The following is a 22,831-nucleotide window of genomic DNA, read 5'->3' as shown; positions in this document are numbered from 1 at the left end:
GACCTGTACAAGATAGATTTCCTGTGAGGAAGGGAAAAATTACTGAATTTTTCTGCAGTGGCAAAACCTCTGGACCATTTTTTTTGAGGACTGATACCAGATGCCCTGCTAGCTAGTTAACTGTTGCAAACGTGTTACACTGTGTGGACTCTCTGGCTGCTTATGGAAGAAAACCATCAGTTTACCTTGTCTTGTCTTTGCTGTCTATTTGCCTCCCCTTTTTCCTGCACATACTCTGCCTTTACCCAGGTCCCAGTTTTAAATAATGTGTCTGGTGGCTGAGCCAGGTCAGTTTGATCCTGTTTTTTTCAGTTATCCACTGGCCTCTCCCTGTCAGCAGGAGAAGTCAGTAGTCTACAGAAACTTGTGTTAAGTGTCTTTGCTGCCATATGAAGACTTTCATTTAATTTAAGCTGAAACTTGTCAGAAATGGATTTAAAACAATGCTTTCTGGACAGCAATTTTTTTTAGTCCCTGGACTTTCTTGTTTGTGGAATTTAGGCACTGGCAATGGCAGGATATGCTTGTGTTGGAATTGCTGGGGGAGGGGGGTGGGGTAGGGGTGTTTGGAGCAACCCTTGAAACTTTTGACATGCAGGTGCAGTGCTACACTGCTTGCAGAGGCAGCCATGTTACCCTGCAGCGTATTTAGTAGATCGTGTCACAGTTGATTCTCTAAAGGTAAGCCCTTTTTGGCCACATCCTGAATGAAGTAGTCTGAATGGTCTTGCATTGAAATAATGCTACTTCTCTCTTGATTTCTCAATACCAGAGCAGGGTGGGGAGAAAAGCTGGAGCTATCTCTGTGTTGGTGGACCTGTGATGAGCAGCTCCAAGCCTTCCCCACTCCTGGCTGAAGCAATGAAGGCCATGGTCAAAACCAGATGAGGGTTGGTTTTTAATTATGTAGTGCAAGTAAACAAGATAATTTAGCTGAAAGATAATGCAGGGAAATTAATGCTGCAGGAATGTGATGCAGACTCTGTTAGTGTCTTGCCTTTTAAGGTGCTCATCTTTGCTTTTTCATTTAAATCAATCTTCTTGCACCAGAGCAGCTCGGAAGGAGAAGGACCTGCGAAGCTATACACTGTCCTTCTGCCTTGGTAAGCTTGTGCTGTTAGTGATCTGTTGCTTTTGGACTTACCATGTGAACAAAAGGCTGGCCAGCTTGGGCCAGAGCTTATTGTGAAGAGCAGACAGTTTTACTCATGCAGTCCAGCCCTTTGCTCCCTGGTCTCTAGCAAGAGGAGAAGGCACCTATAACAATGTGCACCTGCAGGAAGAGGTTATCAGTTTGGTTTTTGGTGACTCCTGAATTTCTGTGGGTTTTAGGGAATGTGCTGCCCAGCTGGAAGCTGCTGATCCTTCAGGGAGTTAATTCCTCCAGAAGCTTTCTCTGCTGCTGTGGCATGGGAGCAATGCTGCTTCATTTTGCAGCTTTCCCATTTTATGCTTGATGGTTAAAGCTGGAACACTTATATCTCATTCTGCCACGAAGCGTTTAGAATAGTTTTCATGAGAAACATCGAAAGTTGCAGGTCCATGGCTGATGCCCTGGCTGCTCTGCATAAATCATTGGGTGGTAAATATATTTAAATGAAGAGCTATGGCTGTCTTGCCAGCTGAGTAATAAATCGGGGCTGAGCAGCTCCATGAAGTTGAATCTTAATGTCTTGGCTTGGAGCTGTAGGGTGGAGTGGTAAAGCTGATGGAACAGCGGAATGTTTCTAAACAGAACGTGCCTGCCCTTAGTTACGCTGCCACAAAGAATATAAATGATGCTGCATACGTAAGTGAAGTGCTGAAAATGGCTTTTTGTTGGTGTTGCTTGCCTTGTTTCATGTGTCTGCTTAATATCAGCTGTTTGTGCTCTACATCTCTTTGGTGGCAGCAGCAGATCTTGGGCCTGGCAGTCAGGTCCGTGGCAGATAGGGACGAGATCCTAAGCCTTGCCTTCCAGTCCTGTGCTTAGTGCTGAAGCCCTGGTGCTGTTACATCAGCCTATAGGAAATTATGGTGCTTAAACACTTTCAAGGACCTTCTTGAAATATTTCATTATCTGAGGAATTTTGTGGAATACCCAGAAGGTGATTATAAACCCTTGGAATGTGGCTGCCTCTCCATAAAGCAGTCCAGCCAAACAGCATTTTGAGGTGACTCTTGAATATGAACCCTCATCAAGATTTTCTTTTTTTCAGATTTGAATTTGGTTCTTGCAACCCTTGGGCTGTTTGTTCCTCACACTAGAGAACACCTGTCCAAGCTGCCCACTCCCCAGTGCTCTAGCACTTTGCTGCCTGCTTCAGGACCATTAGCAAAGCTAATGCTTGCCTGGTGGCTGCGGTGCTGACATATCCTAGGGAAGCCCGAATGCTGTTCCTGGTGCACACGGCTGTTCTGGTGATGAAAAAAGTACTCTGCTCTGCCATTGCATGGCCAAAACATAGGTGACAGTCCTGCTGCAAGCCCTCTGGCCAGGCTCAGGTGTACCACCAGAGCTGGAGCCTCAAAAGGGTTTCCTTCAGAACAGGATTTGGAAGTATGATCAGCTTTCCTAAGAAGGGGCTTTGTAGGACTGCCCTGCCCATCAGTCTGTCTTTCACCCCTCTAATAGCTTCTGCTTACTAATTTGACAGAAGGAGCTTTATACCTTTTCATTTTTAAAAAACAGGCAGCCAAGTAGGTGGGAGAGTTTTGGCTGAAAGGATGCACCAAAGTTCACCTCTCTCCTCTGTGTGATGCGCAATGTGTGACATGTTCCGAAAGCCAAACTGTGGCAGGAACTTCAGTGAGATTTCCTGCCTTGCTAGACATGGGGGTTTATCCCTCAGGGTCTTTTTGTGTGGACTCTTTAGTACTTAATAAGACAAAATGTCCAGTGGAAGCTTCCTCTCTTAGGGTATTTGTTGTTTCTCTTCCATGTGGATTCTCTGAAACCTCACAGGGGGTTTTGTTCTGCCTTCAATTAAGAAATCAAGCAAGAGATGCAAATCTTATTAGCCTCATTGGTTTTAGTGCTCATGACTACATCTGAAGAGAACATCTCCTGTGTAGTAAAATAGGGCAGCTTAGGGAAGAAGTATTTTTCCAGGCTTCAGCTGAGATTTCAGGTGCTGCTGGAGGCTTGTGGATGATTTTGTCCCTTTGGAGCATGGAGTGGAGGAAAGACTGTGGTCACCTCTTGGTGATGGTGCCTTGGTTTAAACCCATTTCTGAAGCAGCACCTTGATAGAAACCAGCCTTCCAGCCAGGTGACTTCTATCAAAGGTCATTAGTTGGTGTGAATTAAGACTTGAAACAGCTGGTGGATGGTGAGTGATACCAGGGGACAGGACACACAGTGGTGACTCGTGCCGGCTGCTCTTGCACATGTCCTCTGGTGCTAGCTGGGGAACAGCCTGCCTGCAGAGGAATACAAGATCTGGTTCTCATGCCTCACAGGCCTTGCATTTAAAAAGTGACATATTGTGTCTTGTTTCCTGATGGCTTGTGCTTTCTCTTCTTGTGGTCGGGTGCCTCAGCTGTACTTTCTGGCTAGAGCTGCTGAGGGGTCCTCTAGATATCTTGTTAGACTGCCTTTGTTAGACAAAGTTTATTTTGCTTTTTTAGAAATCATCATTTGTGGCTTTCACAGATGGGAGTGGCTGAGACACAGTCCTGGACTCTTAGTATACTTGGGGAAGGCAGAAGCAGTCTGGGCTGATCTTAGTATACTTGAAGACTTGTATTTTGGTACAGAAATCCACATTAGTTTTAACACTATATAAAATTCAGCTTTGTCCCTGCAAATTCACATGTAAACCAGTTGGACCCCCATGTAATTTGTTTCTAGAGAGTCCAGAATCAGACTTCAGTGAACACAAGCTGCTATGGCACAGTGAGCCCGTGGAGGGCCAGGGAATTTGTCTCAAGAGTCCTACATCTTCTACTTCCAATGTGTTGAGCAATTAGTGCCCCTCAAATCCGAGTGCGGTGTCATAGGGACTGGTCTGCTGCCTTGTGTGTGCTAACCAGTGAGATAACTCTTGGTCCAAATTAGAATTGCTCTAATTTTTCAGAGTGGTGCTTTGGTCTTGTCTCTGTTGGCTGCCTACCCCGGCACTTCTGCCACCCTGGGTTTCCTCTGTCCTGAGCTCTCCTGCAGGATGGCTTCTGCTAAAATGCTTTTCTGTAACGCCACTGTCTTCACTTCAGTATTAATTCAAGCAAATTCAGCAAGATGCGAAGCTTTCCTGACAAAAGAGAAATCTAGAGTCAAAAATACCTATTTTATCTTTGTGCCTTGACTTCTGGATTTTACTAAATCTTGGAAACTGCTAAAGTGTTCATATGCATGTATATATATACATGCCTGTCGTGTTTGTCTTCAAAATACGCATTTTTATAGCATTTGTATGGAAGGAGCTCTTAGCGCCATCTTTTTTGTATAGTTGTTTTTTTTGTTTTAACCTTTTTAGTTTAATTTCCTGTGGATTTTAGTACTAGCTTTAACTTACATTCCCTTAAACATAGAATTAAATATCAGGATTTTTACATTCTCTTGCTCCACTTCCAGACAAAACCAGGAGTTACAAGTAGAGTTTTGAGGAGCTTGCTCTGGCTGCCTACGCACTGGAAACCCAAGTGAAGCCAAAGCCAGGTTAAACTGCATGCCCTTAGGCAGACAGACCCTTGCTCTGCCCTGCTACAGCTGTATATTTAGCCTATATGCCCTTTCCAGTAACAGCCGGGAGAAGATGCCTGGAGAGGAATGAGAGTTATCGTTTCCCTGAATGCTGTCCCGGGATCCTGCTATCTGTCACGAAGTGCTGCTTGAGCCAGAAATGCTGCCTTGATAACTCCGCCTTCTATAAAATTGTCCCATCCCACCCTTTTTTTTTTTTTAACCTTCATGAAGTTTTAACATTCATGTTAACAACCTCATTGGGTCCTGGGGGAAACTCTCATTTTGTTTGGATTTGAGCCTTGGTTCAGGTTAGTTTGGCTTCTGGTCCTTTTATTAGAAGAGAGTGTGTGCTCTTGTTCCCCATCACCATCATGCCCCAGAGCATCCCACTTTGTTCTCCTCCAGCTTCCTTCAGGCAGGATCCATTTTCTACCCGTTGCCTTTCTCTGCCAGCCCTCCCTTGAGATGGGGCTCAGTCGGAGGGTGCAAGCAGTGTTTAATATGTGGGGCAGCACTGGTGAAGCTGGCCTCAGTGATTATTTGGAGTCCTCTGCTTCTTGGTGGGTGTTTATATCCTAATTTGCATGCTGCTAGCAGCCAGGAAAATGGCAGTTCTACCTGACTGCGATGTTTGTAATTACAGGGAAAAAATGATCTCTGAGGCCTTCTAAATACTTGGGAAGATAATATCTGAGTTTCCTTTCAACTGAATGCACTTGAAGATATGATCTGAGTTGGCTGTCTGGGTATAACAAAGTGGGAGGAAGGGATTGATTGTGTTTGCAGAAAGTTTCATCAAGGAGTCAGAAGTCTCGCCTAGCCAAAATCTGTGGCTGCCAGTCACTGCTGCGTGTCAGGCATAGTGGCTGTTTGAGGTATGGCTCAAGCATAGGACAAGTAGCACACACGGGCTGCAAGGGGCCACTCGAGCAGGATCGACAAGCGGGGGGACATCCATATGGTCTTACAGCAAATGTGTCAGGTCAGCGTGCAAGTGCGTAGTTGAGAGGTGCTTGTGGACGCCATACTCATCCCCTCCTTCCTCCCCAGGGCTGCAGGGGGCTGGGGAAGTTGCTTGCCTCCAGAAGAAGTCTTACTGCTGCACCTTGCAGGGGAAATGTGCTCTGCAGGGAAAGAAAAACATGCTCTGTGTCCAGCTGGCAGAAGGGCTTTGGTGTCCTTTGTGCTTCTGCTGCTGCTCTGCAGTGCCCCTCGCACATACCTCTGCAGCCGTGCCCCTGGCTGGGGGTTCCGGGGGGCTGCCAGGGCTGCTTCCTCCCCTCCACACCTCTTGCTGGAGGCAGGGCTACTGGGAGCGTATCCTCGGTGCTTATCTTTTCCAGGCCAAGAAGTCTGCCTGGGAGCAGAGTCCCCAGCTGGGAAGGGCAGTATAGTGGCCCAGCTTCTGGACAAGCAGATGCTATACAGGGGTAAAAAAAGGGAACTTCTGCTTTTTGCATCTTTTATCTCTTATCTCGGAGCTGCCTCTGTGTTCCCTCTGCAGGAAGTGCTGGAGATCACATGTTCTGATGAACACAAAACATGTGAAGTGTCTTGAGTGGTCCAGCTCAGTCCAGCTTCCCCTAGCTGCTTGCTGAGCACTCCTCCGCTGTCTGTCAGTCGGAGCAGAGGTGTCAGTTGGTGTCTCTGGTCCCAGGCTGGGGGAGAACCACAGGCAGGTTTTGTTGGCCAAGGGAGGACACGAGATGCAAATGAGAGGGCTGTGGGAAGGCTTCATCCCTTCTTGGTGGCACAAAACTGTGGTTTTCAAACAAAAGGTAATGGAAGACAGTAGAAAGCTTCCTCTTAGCTACAGGAAGGTTAAATATCTTAGTGCTTACTGTAGCAGAATAAAAACCACTGCGAGGTGTCTATTGCTGTGACCACTTCCCATACAAGCTTCACAAAGCTGCTTGTGGCATGTGTGACTTGAAGCAACAAGTCAGTGACAGTTCACAGCTGCATTCCCCGTCAGCAGGAGGGTCCTGCTTGTTTCCCTGCCCAGTGAACATTTTTAGCACTGCTGTTTTGGGTTTGTTTGGTTATGTTTTTTTTCCCCTAGTTTTTCAGTGTCAGGGTTTCCTGTTACTGACACCAGATGTGCTGGAGACGAGCAATGCAGAAATACAAGAAGGGACGAAACTGAAAAAAGCATCTTTTTTGTGCGTATGTACTTAGAGCTAGATGTGAGTTTGGTTGGGCATTTAACTTGGTGACAATACAGGGTGGGCATAGCTGTGGAAGAGCATGTTGAAATGCAACTTTAGGGTGAAGAATCAAGTACAGCTTGGTTTGTACCTCCTGGGTTGATGGTGTCTGGGGTGACCAGCTAATGATGGCAAGCTTGTCAACTGGCTGCAGGGGGCAGAGTGTGGAAGGGGCTCCTGGGGCCTCAGGAGCGCTGACTGGGGGCTCTCTGCTAAAGCAGCTTTCTCTTGCAGTCCGATTTCTGATGCCGAGCTGCCTGCTACTTCGGTTTTGATGCACACGTGGCTATAGGCAGGCAGCTGTGATTGCAGCATTAAGCCAAAAACTTGTGAATGAACTTGTCTTTTAGAGAGACATCCAGTCTTAGTATAAAGCTACTATCCCTGCAGATGCTTGGTTAGCACTGTGCGGGACAGGATGTCGTTGCTCTGAGCACAGTTGAGCAGGCAGATATGGCTAGCGGTGAATCTTTCTTCCTCCGCCTTGCCTGTTCTCTTGCAGCAGCTATGTGCTGGTTAGTCTGTGCATGACAAATGTGTCTCTGTGCAGTTGCCCTCCTGTACATCCCTTTCCGTAACTCATCCCCAGCGCAGCAGCGTGGGTTGTCACCTGCGAACGTAGGTGGCTGAAGCCACTGAGGTTGGAAATAACCCCCAGAGTCGTTTGCGGTGTGTTCCCATAGCTTATAACGTAGGCTGTTGGAGGGACTGCTGCCTTTGTTTCAGGGTACATCCGGAGCTGGGCAAGTGTAGAAACCCTTAAACTGTTTCCTAAATTTCATGCTCCGGAGTGTTCTTTGTGCATATAACGTGTCAAGCTTGCAGACTGGCATGCTCTTAGTCTTGAGGAGACCGTATCTATTAGTTCATAAACTTGGTGATGGGCTGCTCTGCCCAGATACGCTGTCTCCGAGCTGTTTCTCCCTCCTGCCCCCTCCCCAGACTGCTTTAGCACAGCACAGATGCGCACGGAACACCAGCCGCCTTGCCTGGACCGTGCCTCTGGGCTGGCACCGTTGGTGCCTGCTGTTGTGTTTTGGACTGGGGAGCATGTACGGCAGAGTGCCATCTTTGTGTGCCTGGTCGGTGACGCTGGATTTCATCATTCCTCCTGCTTGCTGCCTTGACACGCAGACACGCAGTAGCTGACGGGACTTGCCCAGAGATCCTCCTGTGGAAACACGCAGAAGAGATCTTTGCAGAGACAATAGCTCTGTTCTGGAAAGTTGCACTGGCCCTTTTTAGCCGAGTCTGAGTTTGCTTCCTTAGAGAAAGGCCACTCGTTTAACGCTTCCTTTAATGAGGATATTGGTAAATAAGCAATCAGGTAAGTGGGATTCCTCCTAACTCTCCTGAATACCTTCTGATCTGGAGTAGAGAATTGCACAGCAGTTACCTGAGCTTTCTGCATGCTAGGCTCAGTGGTATTAATATGCTGGCAGTGATTAATTACCGCAGCCCAGTGATGTGATTGTGTGCTTGAGCAATTGGATTAGATGCAGCTGGACGGAGACTTCACTTTCACTGGTTCTTGCTGGAGTGGTGGTGTAATCGGCCACAGAGGAACAGTGATTTCTAGGGCAGCCATGCTCCTGCTGCTGAGACTCTTCCCTTGGCCCCATGCTTCTGATTCTGCGGTGGGCAGAAAGAAAGGTCTCTGGGATGATGCATGGCTGAGAGTAGTTACTTTGTTCTACTCTCAGGCCTTCCTTTCAGTCCTTCTTCCCATCTTTTGTCTGTGCTATTCTGTATTCCTGAATAATGAAGGTAGAGCATGTCCTTAACATGTCAGTGGGCCTTCTAGCTGCATGGAGAAGGAGCAAGCTCCAGCACTGTCTTGACAAGTCAGCATCATATCAAGCGCAGCATCGTATCAACATAACTTCACCAAGCAGGCCCAGTTCTGTGTCTGAGATGGGGGTTTGGCACTGGAGATCAGACACCAACACTGGCACGTGCACCGAGCGCTAGGACTGAAGCAGATGTTGATACTGACTTTGATGTTTCATCCCATGCTCTGGAGGCTCAAAGTGGAGACCAAAAGAGCTTTCACAGAAGCAGGAGGATAAAGAGAAAGTCAGTTCTTTCGGAAGATCAGACAGAGCGAAACATCCTGAAATTCAGGACTAACCTGAACCTGTGTGTTTGTTCTGCGAAACTGGGCAGTACAGATCCTGCTGAAGGAGTGCTGTGCCATGTAGAGAAGCTAGGGTGGTCTAGCCTTCCCTCGTAACTTGAAAGTGCTGTCTAAATCAGTCAGCCCTGCGGCCTGATGCTTCCCAGAGATCAGCAAAAGACCACCTGCAGAATGCCATCTGCGTTTGGGTTTTGGCCCTGTTTTGAGCTTGTGGGAGACTGTGTGAAGTGTTGAGGTTTTTTTGCTCCCAGAGAGCCCCAGCTCCCTGCCACTCGCTGGTCATGGACAATGATCCAGAACACTGACTTTTTCTGCATACAGCTGGGATGATGGCTCAAACAGGCAAGTCTGGGTTTTCCCCATGGTAGTACCATGTGAAATGGAGTGGGCTCTTGAACTTGACAGAGGCACCACACAGGTCCCCAGTGCTTGTTCCAGCCTCACTGCAGGTAATGTTAGCTCTGTTCTGCAGCTGCATTGAGACCTGCAGTGCTGGTGGCCAGTGGACTTCCTGAGCAGGACTACTGGCTATTAGGCAGAGGACCTCCTATCCCAAAAAGCATTCTGCCTTGAAATGATAGTCCATGTGGACCTCAGCACTGTGGGGCAATGCCTTGTTCCAGCTATCTGTAGAGCTGTACTTTTCCTCCTTTCTTCCTTAGCACACAGTGTGAGAGGCTGGCAGTGTTTCAGCTTCTGTCAATTGTTTGGTGAGGTGGAGCTGTGTTAAGAGGTTTGGGGTTTTTTTTTTTTTTGGTGGTGCAAGTTTGTTCTCAGCTCTTGTGTTTTGTGTTTTTTGGGTTTGGTTTTTTTATCAGCTACTGAATTCCTTCTATACCTCCCATGGGCTCTGCTTCCATATTCTGACTGTTCTTCTGCAGTTCCCCTAAAATTAAATTCTGAATTTGTGTGACCTGCAAGTGTCACACGAGATCTTAATGGCCAGTGTGTTGAGTTGCTTGGCTGAGGGGCACGTACCAGATGGGCACTGTTTGTTGCCCGCTCTGATAATTGTTTCTGAAATGGGTGATGACTTCATCTTCCTCTCCTCGCCATAGATATCAAGAACCAGCTCCTTTCTGCCCAAATACTCCTCTTCATCCAACAAAAACGCCCCAGGCCAGATCACGTCATTTGGCTGAGCAACACAGAGCTGCACCACACTCGAGCTCTACTGCAGCCATGACAGGCCAGGGGCGGGGGCTGGCCTGAAGATGTGGTGCCGAACCTCTCCAGATGTCTTTACAGCTCCGTGCAGTTGTATACTGTGTGTCTGGTTGTCTGGGGTGTTTCTTCTCTGCTCAGGTGTGGAGGCTCAGCGCAGCTGTGAGAGGCAGCCATGTTTCCATGCTGATAGCATCTCGGCCCCGCAGCACCACAGGGCTGCTGGGTTCTGCTGCTGCTGCCGCTGCATTCCTCCCCCAGCTTCTGGAGAGTGTCTGATCCTGCCTGTACTTGCTGTGCGGGTTGCTTTCTAGTCCCCCACACAGCAGGACTTTCCAGTGAGCAGGCTTCAGGAGAAGTAGCTCTTGGACAAGGTGTCATCACTGCAGTGTCTGTACCCCGGACTCCATGGAGGCTGAAGGTGGTGGTTCCTTTTTCTGCTTATTTAAGGCACTGTGCAGGGACGAGGGTCCCTCAGTTTCCTGCCATGACAATCATTGGCCTCCTCAGGACCTCTTGCAGAAAGCTGCTCCATCTCTGTAGCTCATTCATAGCCTGTTGGATATTCTCCACCAGACATCTGCTGTGGTAGACATCTACTCACTGAGGTGACTCTGGGTTCATCCACAATCAGTTGGGGTGTGCGAGACTCATCCTGTGACCACACAGGCAGTTAGTAGGAGAGGTGCGCCCTGTAGGAAGTGTGACTTGTCCTTACCCACCTAGCCATTTCATCTTTCATGATGATAACCTCTGGAGAAGCCGCTCAGGCATCTCACTCCAGGTGAAGACCACCATGTGCTCAGTTGCCTTTGGGAAGAGCCCGGCCTTGGCTTCCCTGTTGTTTTGTCTGGTGCATTCCTGTCCCAGTTGCTTCAGGCAGTCAGAATGACAATAGCAGTGGGGGAATGGCTTTCTTCTGGTGCTGGCATCTCACACCAACCGTCATCCCATCTGTCTTGTGGTTTCCAGCAATGCTATTCTGCCCCTGCTGGGTTTTTTGCCTTTCACTTGAGACAGGCTTTCTGTGACTGACGGTGGTCAGATCAGGTATCTGCCTCATGGATGCTGTAGCCAGAGCTCATGATTTCTGCTGCCCGCAGCCCTCTTTGCTAGCTGCAACTGCTCGCTGGACCAGTAACCTTGGGATGGGAGATGTCAGCCTCTCTGCATGAGTATTTTTTTGTGAAAAGGGGTGAGGATGTGGTAGTCCGTGCATGCTGCCTCTCAGCTTCTCTAGAGTGCACGTTTTAGGGTGAGCAACCAAATCTTAACCTCTCCTATTATTCCTAGAGCCTGCTGTGGTAACCTTGGGCTTGGTTGTCTGCGTGGACTGGACCTCTGCCTGCTTTTGCAAGCCCGTGGCAGGCAATACGCGCTTGCCTGGCCACAGTGCAGCAGGTCAGCTGGTCCTGCTGTCATGCTGCCCCGGGAGCTCTGCAAGGGCAAGACGCAGGGGGATTTCCTTTCCCAACCGGTCTGGCTCCAGGGTCCCTTGGGATGGCCTGACATGCATTGCAATGCAGCTGGAACAGGCTAAAATAAATTGGAGCTGTGCTTAGAGGACTGGGAGCCAGTGATTATGGGTTGGGCTGGGTTTGCTCTGGGAATTTGGAGCTGCTTCTCAGCCTGGAAAAAAGAAGTTGGTTCAAGACATGCAAGTGCCTGGCCTGAGGAATCCTGTATGCTCCTGGGGGGCTGAGCAACACCCGCTTGGTCTGTGTGTCTGTCTTCCAGTCCTGCATAACCCACTGTCCTGCTCGTTACTGCAAATTAGTTAGAGGACTCTGCTAGCTGCAAACTGAGATGCTAGAGTAGGCAGTATGGCTTCCCCCAGGGCCTCAAATGGCTCTGTCCTCTTTCATGAACCCACTTGTTCTCCTGCAAACAGGCTGTGAAGAGGAATATGGTGGGGGTGCATACAGATCTGTGACTCCTGTGTGCTGTGGCTGAATGCAGTCTGGAAGGAGAAGCAGCTGGGGAAGCAAAGGAAATAATGCACCAAAAGAACAGAGGAGAGAAAGGAGAGCTGTGATTCATGGGACCAGAGGGAGGGCGGGGATGGGGAGGAAGCAAGTGAAAGAAGAAAACAACAAAGTGAGGGAGCTCTGGAGATGTTTCTTGGCAGACTGCAGGGACAGGTGAGTTGTGCAAACAGGAGGGAGCTGGATGGTGGGTAGCAGTGTGGGACACAGTGTGTGCATACCTTACTCCAGTCTGATTTAGGGGTGTGTATTGCTGGCCCCCAAATCAAGTCTAAGCACACCAATACGAAAAGCTAGAACTGGGAGGAGACCTGGCTTGAAAGCCAGGCTCATGGGTCAGAGGAGCAGAAGCATCTGTTGTGCATCAAGCTGTGAAGATGGCAGCTTTGGAGTATCCAAAGTTTCTTGGGACCTTCATACTGTGTAACTGGCATTTAAATCCACTGATGCCCCAGCCTGACTTCAGCTTGCCTTGAAAGGTCACCTATTACTGCTGTGCTCTCTCGGCTTCGGTTGTATCTGCGCCGTCTCCCTACCTGTGGCTGTCCAGGATGCTGTGGCTCCACAGTAGCAGAAACATGGTTGTGTGCATGGAAAAGCAGGAGGATCTTGTTTCTCTAGAGATGCTATATATGAGAAGAGGAGCTGAGAAGCTCTCGCTCTCTTTAATGGTAGCGGTAACTCTGGTGGTTAAATCAAAAAGCTAAAACAAAGAGGGTAGCATGGCAAGTAGCCCTCTAGTCCATTGCAAGGAGGTCTGTGTGTGCTATCTGGCTGGCTTGGATATCGTAATTAATGTGCTGATTGAGTTTCCTTTGTTTAACCAGGTTCCCAGGACTCCTAGAATGAGGCTGCTGTGAAGGACTGGCGGATCCCCTGCCTACGCTGCGGTGCCTGCAGATTGCCTGCGGTCCCCTTTCTGGCTGGAGCACTGTCGCTGATGCTGCCGGGAAGAATGACTGTTGGATGCCTACTGCAGCCCCCTTTCCTGGGGAGGACTTGGCTCCCTGTGCTGCTGCTGGCAGCCTCTGCTCACTGCCACTGGCCCAGTGAGCCGGCAGAAGTGATTCGGGACTGGGAAAACCAGCTGGAGGCCTCCATGCACTCCGTGCTCTCAGACCTCCGTGAGACTGTGCCGGCTGTGGTGGGCATACCGGACAGCTCTGCTGTGGTGGGACGCTTCTTCAGAGTCTCCATCCCCACAGATTTAATTGCTTCCAATGGAGAAATTGTCCAGGTGAGAAATGCCATTCCCTGAGGCTCATTTTGAGTTATATTCTTGCAGGAGTTGAGCTAGTCACCCCACTAAGAGGCTGGGTCACGAGGGTGCTGTGAAGCAGCCTTAAGGTTTTGTAGGAGTATGAGAGAAGGGTTTAAAAAAAAAAAAAAATTCAAGTCCTTACCTCATTGCAAAGTTCCTTTCTTCTATAATGGAGGAGACTATTCTTCTCAGGGATGACTGATCGGGTTTGTTGGCTGTATTTAAACTGTGAGATACTCGGTCCCTGGAACGATGGGTACATTCATAAGGAGATGTTGCCTTGGGATCTGGGGAGCCACAGATTCCCTGGGGCTGCTGCTCTGATGCTCAGGGAGTTTGCCTCACTGTAGTAACAAAACATTGCTAGACAAATAGACCTTGTTCTGCTGGCAGGGCTCTGGGCTGCCTTTGACAACCTCTCCTGACCTCATCCTTAAGTCCTCTTGGGAAAGATGGGAGCCTTTCTCTCTTTCCGACTTACCCTCATGCCGACGGCACTGCGGACACCTGAAATCTGAGTTTTGGAATTGGTCCTGAGGACAAGAAAGTGTCAGAATAGCCCAGAGGAGGGTAGGCACACTGCTGAACACACTTGCTCATCTTTAGTCCTTTCCTGGGAGGGTGCTTGGGAGAAGTTGTCTTCTCAGCATCTGCTTGTTTGGATCATGTGGAGTTTAGAAAATTCTGTTCTTAAACAGAATTACCTTCCAATCTTGGGAATTTTTTTAAAAGAACAAAATTGAAAAATAGTTCTAAAAATCCATTTTTAGAAAACATTATAAAAAGACAACATTCTGGTGTGTCTCAGAAGATCAGAGGGAGATGGAGAGCAAGTTGGGAGAAAGTCTGACATCTCAGCTTCTCCTTGAAGGCAGGTTTGTTTTAGCTCTGCGTACTGTCACACAATTATCTCAATCCAAATACGTGATCTTGCTGGCTCCAGCAAGGGTGGCGGGACCACGATGTGCCAGTGGTAGGCAGAAAATCTGAAGAATGCATCTGTTATTGACAGATGGTCAGATGGGGAGGAGGAAGGTGGTGGGTGAGCCCCTGGCTAGAGGAGTTGGAGAAGGGGATGAGGTGGTTTCAAAGCAAAGGCTGTGACATTTAATTGCCTCTGTGACCAAGGCGGCTGGCTCGGATGGAAGGTGGTGGTGCCTGCCCTGCTTTAACCACTGCCTGTTTTCTGAGTGTGGGGCACCTATATAGCACTGGGCTGCAAGAGTCCAGACAGGTGTGGTGAGCCCAATATCTTGTGTTATGGAAATGATAACTTTGATTTGGGGTTTTGCATTGGGATGGCTTGTTCTGGTGTTGTCTAATGGCTACTGTGATGGCAAGAATAATTTTCAGTGTTTATATAACACCGCAGCTTCTTCAGTTTCCTTTTCCTGGCGCAAAAGTAATCTGTGATAGCTCCAGTAGGTGCAGGAAAATCCCCAATAGATTATTTCCACCCCACCTGATAGCTTTGAACAATACCTCTGCCACTTTGGTGTTGAGGTGTGTTTGCTAACCCCAACAGATGCCTGAAGAGACATAAGTGGACTGGGCTGGAGCAGGATCCAACAGTTGCTAGCTGTGTGTAGTTCAGCAAACTCTGGGAGTGATTTTCACGCTTGTCCGTGGGCTTGCCCAAGTGCATGTTGCATCTGTTCACCTTGAAATTGATTTTAAAAGTGCACCAGGCTCTAGCACTGTTAGCTGCCTGCTTAGCTGGTGTATCTGGAAGGTCTCTTCCTTGCAGAGAATGCATATTGGCTGCTGAGCACAGCTGACCCTTGCTAATGGGGATTTGATTCCTGGCTAGCGAGAACTGTGTGGGCAATTTTGGGTGCTGGGGTGCATTTTTGTTTTACTGGAAAGTTTCAGGGTAAGTTGCTCTGGTCTTTTTCTCAGGCTGCCTTGCATTTCTCAGCCAGAGAAGTAAAAGTGCAATACTTCTGGGTCTTGCTAACTGGTGTACTTAAACCCTAATAAGAAAGAATAAGGGCTGTGCTGTTTGACATGAAGCAGTGGGTCAGAGTTTACAATGAGATGTGGTTGCCTATACTCAGTCCCCTTCAATTTCTAAGAAATTGGCTATAATTTTATTTTTTTTAAAAAAGCTGACAGTTGATGTCCCCAAGCTCCCAGGAGCTTCCCATCTGGAGCCTGAAGAAGGTGTAATTGCTTCATTTCTAGATAATTCCTGCTGATTATTTCTAGGCTCGGTTTGTATTGTGGTGGGGGATCGCCTTGAAGCTGCTTCTCAGATCGTTTCCCTACTTGTTAGCAGATTCCAGCTGGCTGTAGACAAAATACCGTTCTCTGCAAACTTGGTTGTGGGATGGAAACAACGCCAGGCATCTGCAGCGTGGTGGAGGAGTGCCTCACAGGCATGCACTCCTGCACAGATATGTAGGCTCTGTGTGTAATCAGGTATGTGCTCCTGGGAGTAGTTGCCAGTGTTTCCCTGCCATCCCCAAGCTGCTCGACAACAGGTGAGATTTTATAGTTAAGTGCAAAAGCAAGTTTATTCTAACGTACTCAAGATGCAAAGGTGGACATGCAGAAAAGTCATAAAAAAACCTACTTTGTGTCTTAATTTCAGAGCCTTTTCTGTGTTGCTCAGAGCCAGCTGCCAGCAAGGCTTTGTGGCCATTGTAACTCAGGGCTGGCAATTAGAAACCCCTTTTGCCTGTGCCTTGTCTTGCTGAGCAGGTGCCTTGGTCAGGCATTAATGTGTCCTCTGAAGGGCAGCTGCAGCTTGCAGGTATTTCAGCTGTTGAATTTGGTGGCAGCTCTGTCCAGATGCTGTCCTGTAGCTTCCTTACTACAGCAAGGCTTCTTGCTGCAAGATTGCTCCTTTGGTGTCTGAAGGTGTCTTGGAAATGAAAACTCTTTGCTGCGCCTTCTCAAAAGGGTGAACAGCAGCTTGGCACCTTGCAGCCCTTCCTGCCACATTTGACACCAAAACCTTGGCATTTTTACACGAGTTTGGTTAAAACATTTGATCTCCGCATATCATACAAACCCCTTGCCATGCAGACAGGTAGTGTGAAGGTTCCCACTAGCTCCTGGCAGATGGAGGCTGGGAGCAGGATAACTGGGGGCATTGGTGCTGGTACCCTCACCATGATCAGTCATCGTTGGCTGATGATCTCCTTACCCTGTTTCCACCAAAGACTGTGTGGAGTCTGACCCATTACCTCTCAGCTGTGTCCTGTTGTTGAAGAACAGATCACACTCAGACCAAAGACCAGGTGGATTTCCTGTTCCTGCCACTTCCATTTGAAGCTGCTCCAGAATCTGGCTGCTCTGATTAGAAATGCAGCTTCTAGACTAAATTTAGAGATGGCTAGAAATATTTATATGTGCTGCCCTTTAGCTTAAATCAATTCTACCTCCATAATATTTACTTCCTTTATGTATTTATAAGTGACAGGCATATTCCCCTGTCTTGATTTTATTTGGTTAAGCAAGCCAGCCTCTTTAGTCCTTTTTCATAAAATAAGCTTTCTTTTCCTCTCCTCATCTTTGCAGCTGTCTTCTGCACCTCTTCCAGCTTGAGTTTATTTTTCTTATGTTTGCATGACCACAGCTACACAAAATACTCTAGATGAAATTTTACCAGAGCCTTGCATAAAGGCATCAAAATGTCCTTTTCTTCTATAAATAACCTTGTTTGATATATCCTACAATTGCTTGCTTTTCTATGTCTGCCTTACGTCTTGCCATCAGCTGAAATATCCAAGTCTGTAGTTTTTTCTGCTTATGGTTGTTGAGGTCCTAAAAGAGGACGTTAGGTGAGGTGCATGACTGTTGATTTTTGCAGTGCTGATCATCTCTGTGAGGTTTGCTAGTCCCATCTCTAAGGTTGTCCCATTTTTCTTGTATGAAAACCTAAGCTTCCCATTGCTGCCTGGGTGAGTGATGACACAAATAATTAAGGTGAGGACAGTGGCACTAACGCTGATAGCACCTCTGTCAGCATTTGGGATGGTGGCTGTTGCAGTAAGCATGGGTCTCTGCTCATCCCACTGGCAGTGATACCCTGCCACAAACTGGGAAAGCTGACGCTGGCCTTGGTCCATGAAAGAAAAAACACACAAAGGCATTTATGTAGTGATTACCCCCATCCTGCATGCAGGACCTTGATCTGACTTGGTAGGGAAACTGCTGTAGAAAGCATCTGGCGTTTCTAAGTCTGCCAGAAGGGCTTTCTGACTAGAAGCTGCGATGGTGTTTCTCTAGGCTGGGTGCAGTGAACAGGAGACATTTGGGCTGCAGACACCTCTCCAGAAACACCAGGCACTGCACTTAGAGCAGACTATTAAATACAGTCAGTAACTGGCACTGCTGTGGCAATACCTGCTCCTTTCCCTTGGGATGCAGGGATAAATCCAGTTCCTGCCAATACCAGTGTACTCACAAGGTATTTGAGCCCTTGCACAGTTCAATATCCTAAATGCACATGCCCACAGTATATAAAGGCATGCAATTTAATGGCTTCTGTTCAAAAGTGGGTCTATAAAGTATGCTGGAAGGAGAGAAACTCCTGGTGTGCACTGCTGCCCAAGGCATATCCTTGCACAAGCAGGGTCTTGAAGATACGTAAAGCTGCCGACCTGCCTTTGTCCTGGGAGTGTTAGGTGTGGGATGGATCCCATGGAGCAGATGTGCTCAGGTTCATTAGCTGATGCTGAGGAGAAGTTCTCAGGTGAGCACAGCTAAGTCTTGCTGTTGACTGTGTCTTGGCTCCTGATTTTTTTTTTCCATTTTGAAGTGCACAGTCTTACCAGGACTTGTCAGGGAGACAGAAAAAACATGTAGCAGGAGCCCCAAGAAGCTGTCGCTGTATGCAAACATAGCTGGTGGCAAAGTGATTAAAACAACTGAATTAACTCATGTAGTTGATCTACGCAGTGCAGCTATGCAGCAGGTTTGTGGGGTTATCGAAGCGTTGGATATTAATCGGGGCAAAAAGGACTCTTGCTTTCCAAGCAGGAGCCTGACTTTCCAATGGTTGTTCTATTTGCTGTCTGTTGAAGTGGCTTTTATTGAACAGCTTTACTGTCCTCAGACTTCAGGGACCTTGTTTTATAAACAGGATCTGTGGAGACTGGGTTGCAGGAGTCCTGACATCAAGTACCTGCTGCCCCGGGCTGTGCTGCACGCCTCAGCCCTGCTCTGACCCCAAAGCAAAGGGCTGGATGTCAGCAGCCAGCCTGCTGTGCCAGGACACGCTCAGTTTCAGGGAAGAAAAATATGAAATACTGGTGGTTTGGTTTGTAGTGGGTTTTTTTTTTTTTCTCTCTTGCAATGATCCTTATTTCGAAGAGTTTTAACTGAATGTGAATGTTATTAAAGTGGCATTTCTCAAAGGAGGAAGACAAGCAAAGAGTGCTCCTGAGGGGCTGTATCATCAAGTTGGGTATCTTAAAAGGCGCTCTCTGTTGAAGCATGTGAGCTTCATCTCCTTCCTGGGGTCCCCAGTTTTCCTGGACTTTGACTAACCAGAAGGTGTAGCAACAGCCGCTATTTACAGGGGAGTGCACTGGGATAAACGGCAGTGCCTGGAACAGGTCCAGGCAAAGGACTTCTTGGGCAGGGCTTTGCTTTAGCTGCCATGCTGCAATCTTAGCGATGAGTTGATAAGATAACCCCCCCTGGGGCTGGGGGGGCCGAGGGGGCTGCTTATCTTTTTCCTGCAGAGAGGTCGAGTTGGGGAATTTGGCATTTTCGGTGCGCACTTAGTAACAAGCTCTGAATTTGGAGGAGTGGAAAATGTGACTCAATCTAATTATAAACTAGCTTTTCAGGCGGGTTGGGAAGTTCCTTGTTTTGTCCTGCTCTTACGGGTTGTTGCCCTAAGCATCCGGGGAGACTGAGGAATGCAACGGTAATGAGAATCCTGTGAAGGAGCCGACCTGAGATTGCGGGATCTGGCTCGCCTTTCCTTGCCGTGCTCTTGAATGCCAGCTTTCCAGCAATCTGCTGATGGCAGGAATAAATTGCTAGGGCTGGTTAGCTGCGTGGCGGCAGCACTAAACCCCCAGCACTTGGCATCCCTGCTGTGTGGTATTTTTGCTTCCCTTTGGCCTTTCGCTTATAAAAAGTCGTGCTGAAAGAAGAGCCTAACTGAACTTTTTTTTTTTAAGCCGTTTGAGGCTTTTCCTGCCCTGTGCTCAGCCCCCAAACAAGGGAGAAAGCAGGGTGTGGGCAGCCCGTGCTGACCCCAGCCCTGGCGCGGGCGGGCTGTGCCTTCCCGCTCCAACAATAAGGCTAAACAAATCCTTCCAAGCTGCTTGCATGGACTGATGAAAGGAGGATTTCTTGGGACACTCAATGTTTTGTAGTGACCTCCCAGTGAAACAGCTGTTGTGTTCCCTTGCCCAGGCAGAGTGGGACGCTGAATAGTGCCCTTATAGCAAACACAGAGGCGCATCTGGAAAAGAAGCAGTCATGGTAGGAGTATGTGAGGATGGCATGAGCTGGGCGTAGCCGCTCAGCCTGTGCCGTTGCGAAGCCATTTTACTGATCGCAAAGAAGTTGGCAGACAAAGCACTGCTCTTCGGGCAGGCTGCGTCCGCGCAGTGCAGCTCTACGCTTGCATCTGCAAAGGAGGGGGGTTGCTTTCTCTGCACGAGGCTTCACTTGCCTGCGTGATGGCTGGAAAATGCAGATTAGCAGCAGACATGTAAACTTCTCATTCGGGTTTTCATGAGCATAAAAGTAGAGCAGCTACTTCAAGTAGCTTTGCTGCCTAGTCCTTCAGGGACTGAAGTTTGAACTTGAAGTTGAGGGCCAGGACCTGTGATGCAGCCTCTGCAGCTCTGTTCTCCCTTAGGTCAGCTTTCTGAGCTGAAAGGTTTGATTCTTCTAAGGCAACAGCTTCAGTGCACGGAGACATGCAGGAAGAGCTTTGCAGGGCTTTCGCTCGGACCAGCTGAAATGCAGGATTAGTGTAACCACCCTGACCTACCCTGTGCACAAAGGAAGCAGCAATTGCTGGCTGTTCCCATATAGCTTTTGGTCTCTGAACAGAAGTGGTGAGCTCCTGCTGGTAATGAAGACTCGGGTCACCGAGGCTGATGTACTTCTGAGAACCACTGAAGTCTCTGGGCTGTTTTTAGACTTTCAGGGGCAGATGCATCTGCATGAAATGTCGTGGAGCAGCTTCTTTCTGTCCATGAGCTCCTGTGCCTTTCATCCAAGGCATGCGGCAGCTCGGAAGAGCACTGTCTGCTGAGGATACCTGCCAGAGCTTTTGGGTATCTCAGTCCCCTCTGCAGGGAAGCACATGTGCTCGCTGTGCCAAGTAAATGCAACTTCCCTTTCTTCAGTCTGAGCTTTCCCATAGCGCAGCACTGTGTGGTGACACCATTGTGCCCAGTGAGCAGAAGGCTCCAAGAGGTGCCCGTCCTCCTTTCACCACTGTTTTCTGGGCCTTATGTTTCTAGGCAAGACCTGTCCGATGTCCTAGTTTGCAGTTCTGATGTATTTGAGGAAAGGAGTGGGGGTGTAAGACTGGAGGCTCCTTCTTGTGCTGTCACCTAGTTGTATACAGGCAAGCCTCCCTGTCAGGGCTGTTCCTTGGGGCCAAAGGCTTGCAGCCGTTGTGGTCTGAGGATTGTCCAGCTCCTGCCTTGAACCATCGTGTTCCCTGACCTGATGCAGCAGCCTCTGCTGCTGCAGGACCTGCCCAGGGCAGCGGTGCCCGGATGGCTTGGCCACATTACACACCCCACGCCTTGCAGTCACTGGCTCCATCTTTGTGTTGGTGAAGAAGAGGAATGCACACACTGGACCCATGGGCAGAGCCTGCCTCCCAAAACAGGATTCCATCCTATGACTTGGAGCCTACAGGCCCCATGTTCTCATTGTTTCTCTTGGCTCCAGGTTGTCTGTGCCAGCACCATGAATCATTGCAATGCCCATGGTTCCAGCAGCGCTGGGACTCATGTGAACCCGATGTCTCTACCACCACTTGTCTGGCCCGTACAGGACGAGGCAGCCTGAAATCTGCCTGCCCATGTAATCTGTTTTGGGGCTGAGACTGCCTGTTGCTTCTAGGGCGAAAAACTGCCCAGTGCTGCTGCATTAGCAGGGTGTTCAGATGTAGCTTGGGCTTAGGCAAACAGCTTAAGTTTGACTCTTTCTCTGCAGCTGTATTTGCATTTGAATTGTCCCTCTTGCCATTTTCCTGCCCGCTGGTTAATTGCTTGCAGAAGCCTGAGTGCTGCAGACTTGGTTTAACACCAGTTAGGTCAAACGGCTTGAGCACAGTTCAGCTTGCCTTCTGCTCAGATGTAGAGAGGGCTCAGCCAGGTTATTTTTCATTATTAGCCCTGTGTGTTAGGGTAGTGCTGAAGGAGCAACCCAGAGGGGCAGTCTGTTGTACAGTAAATTGTCATCAGTAATTATAATCCAAATGAAATCCCTGGCATGGGGTCTGTCTCTTGAGGAACAGCTGCACACAGGGAGGAGAAAGGGGGTGGTAGGAGATCTGGCAGAGCTGCGGGAGTATCCATGCTCACCCCTGCCCAAAAGCAGTCAGGAAATTTTTAGGACTGATTTGAAAGGGTGCAGGAAGGAGCAGAGTCCCTGGCTGCTGCTGCTTACAGGAAGGTCTGGCAGCATAGGCTGGAGAGATCCTATCGGGTGTCTCTAGGGCCATGAGGATTTCATAGTGGTGTGCCAAAGGGAGACCTGTGGCAGGATCCTACAGTACCTGTCTCCTTTTTGGAGGATTCATCCAGAGGAGGAGGACTAAATACTTGGAGGATTAGAGGGTACTCTTGTAGGCAAGAATGTGGGTTTTGCCTGAATTCCCTCAGAGGCAGCAGTTTTGCTCACTACTCCTTTGCTTATCTTTGTCTTGTTGGCTACAGGGCTTTAAGATCTAAGTTTAAAAAAACAAATCAAACCGAGCTATCTTCTCTCATGAGCTGACTGCTCTTGGCTGGCCTAAAAATAACAGGCCATGTATATCTGAAAGGACTTTGTGAACAAGGTCTTCAAAGCCAGCTAGACCACTGTGTGTATTTAAAATTGCAAACATGGCTAATTTTTTAATGGTCTTCCGTACGCTGCCAGGCTTGTGTAATCTCTACCCGATAAGCATTCATTTACAATTATTTCAAATAATGGGAAAACAAAGGCAGCCTTTTTTTTCTTGAGCAACGGAAGAGTTATTTTGAAACGAGACCCCTTGAGGGAAATGGCAGGGCTTAAGGCTGGTATTTATTGCCTATGTGGAAAACTGGAAAACTTTTTACATGAAAATTAGAGATCCCAAATCATTAACTATGCATAGCCTTAACAAATACCCTTTGAAGCAATATTTGAAGGAAGGATTGTAGGAACAGAGTCCAGGGCTCCCTGCTCCCAGTTTCACACCACCACAAACACAGCAGCAACTGTGAC

The 22,831-nt window shown here is 48.4% G+C and overlaps 1 protein-coding gene across 1 annotated transcript in view; it reads left to right on the top strand.

Moving 5' to 3' along the window:
- The window catches only part of DAG1 (dystroglycan 1), a 52,985-nt gene that overhangs the window by 24,077 nt on the left and 6,077 nt on the right, over nucleotides 1–22,831 (top strand). Inside the window, exon 2 of the mRNA XM_075714056.1 lies at nucleotides 12,987–13,396. Coding sequence (XP_075570171.1) covers nucleotides 13,100–13,396 — 297 coding nt within the window. The 5' untranslated portion in view covers nucleotides 12,987–13,099. The remainder of the gene's footprint in view (nucleotides 1–12,986; nucleotides 13,397–22,831) is intronic.

The sequence above is a fragment of the Pelecanus crispus genome, chromosome 7, assembly GCF_030463565.1.
Source record: "Pelecanus crispus isolate bPelCri1 chromosome 7, bPelCri1.pri, whole genome shotgun sequence".
Taxonomy (NCBI): domain Eukaryota; kingdom Metazoa; phylum Chordata; class Aves; order Pelecaniformes; family Pelecanidae; genus Pelecanus; species Pelecanus crispus.
This window is presented reverse-complemented; position numbering and strand designations above follow the sequence as displayed.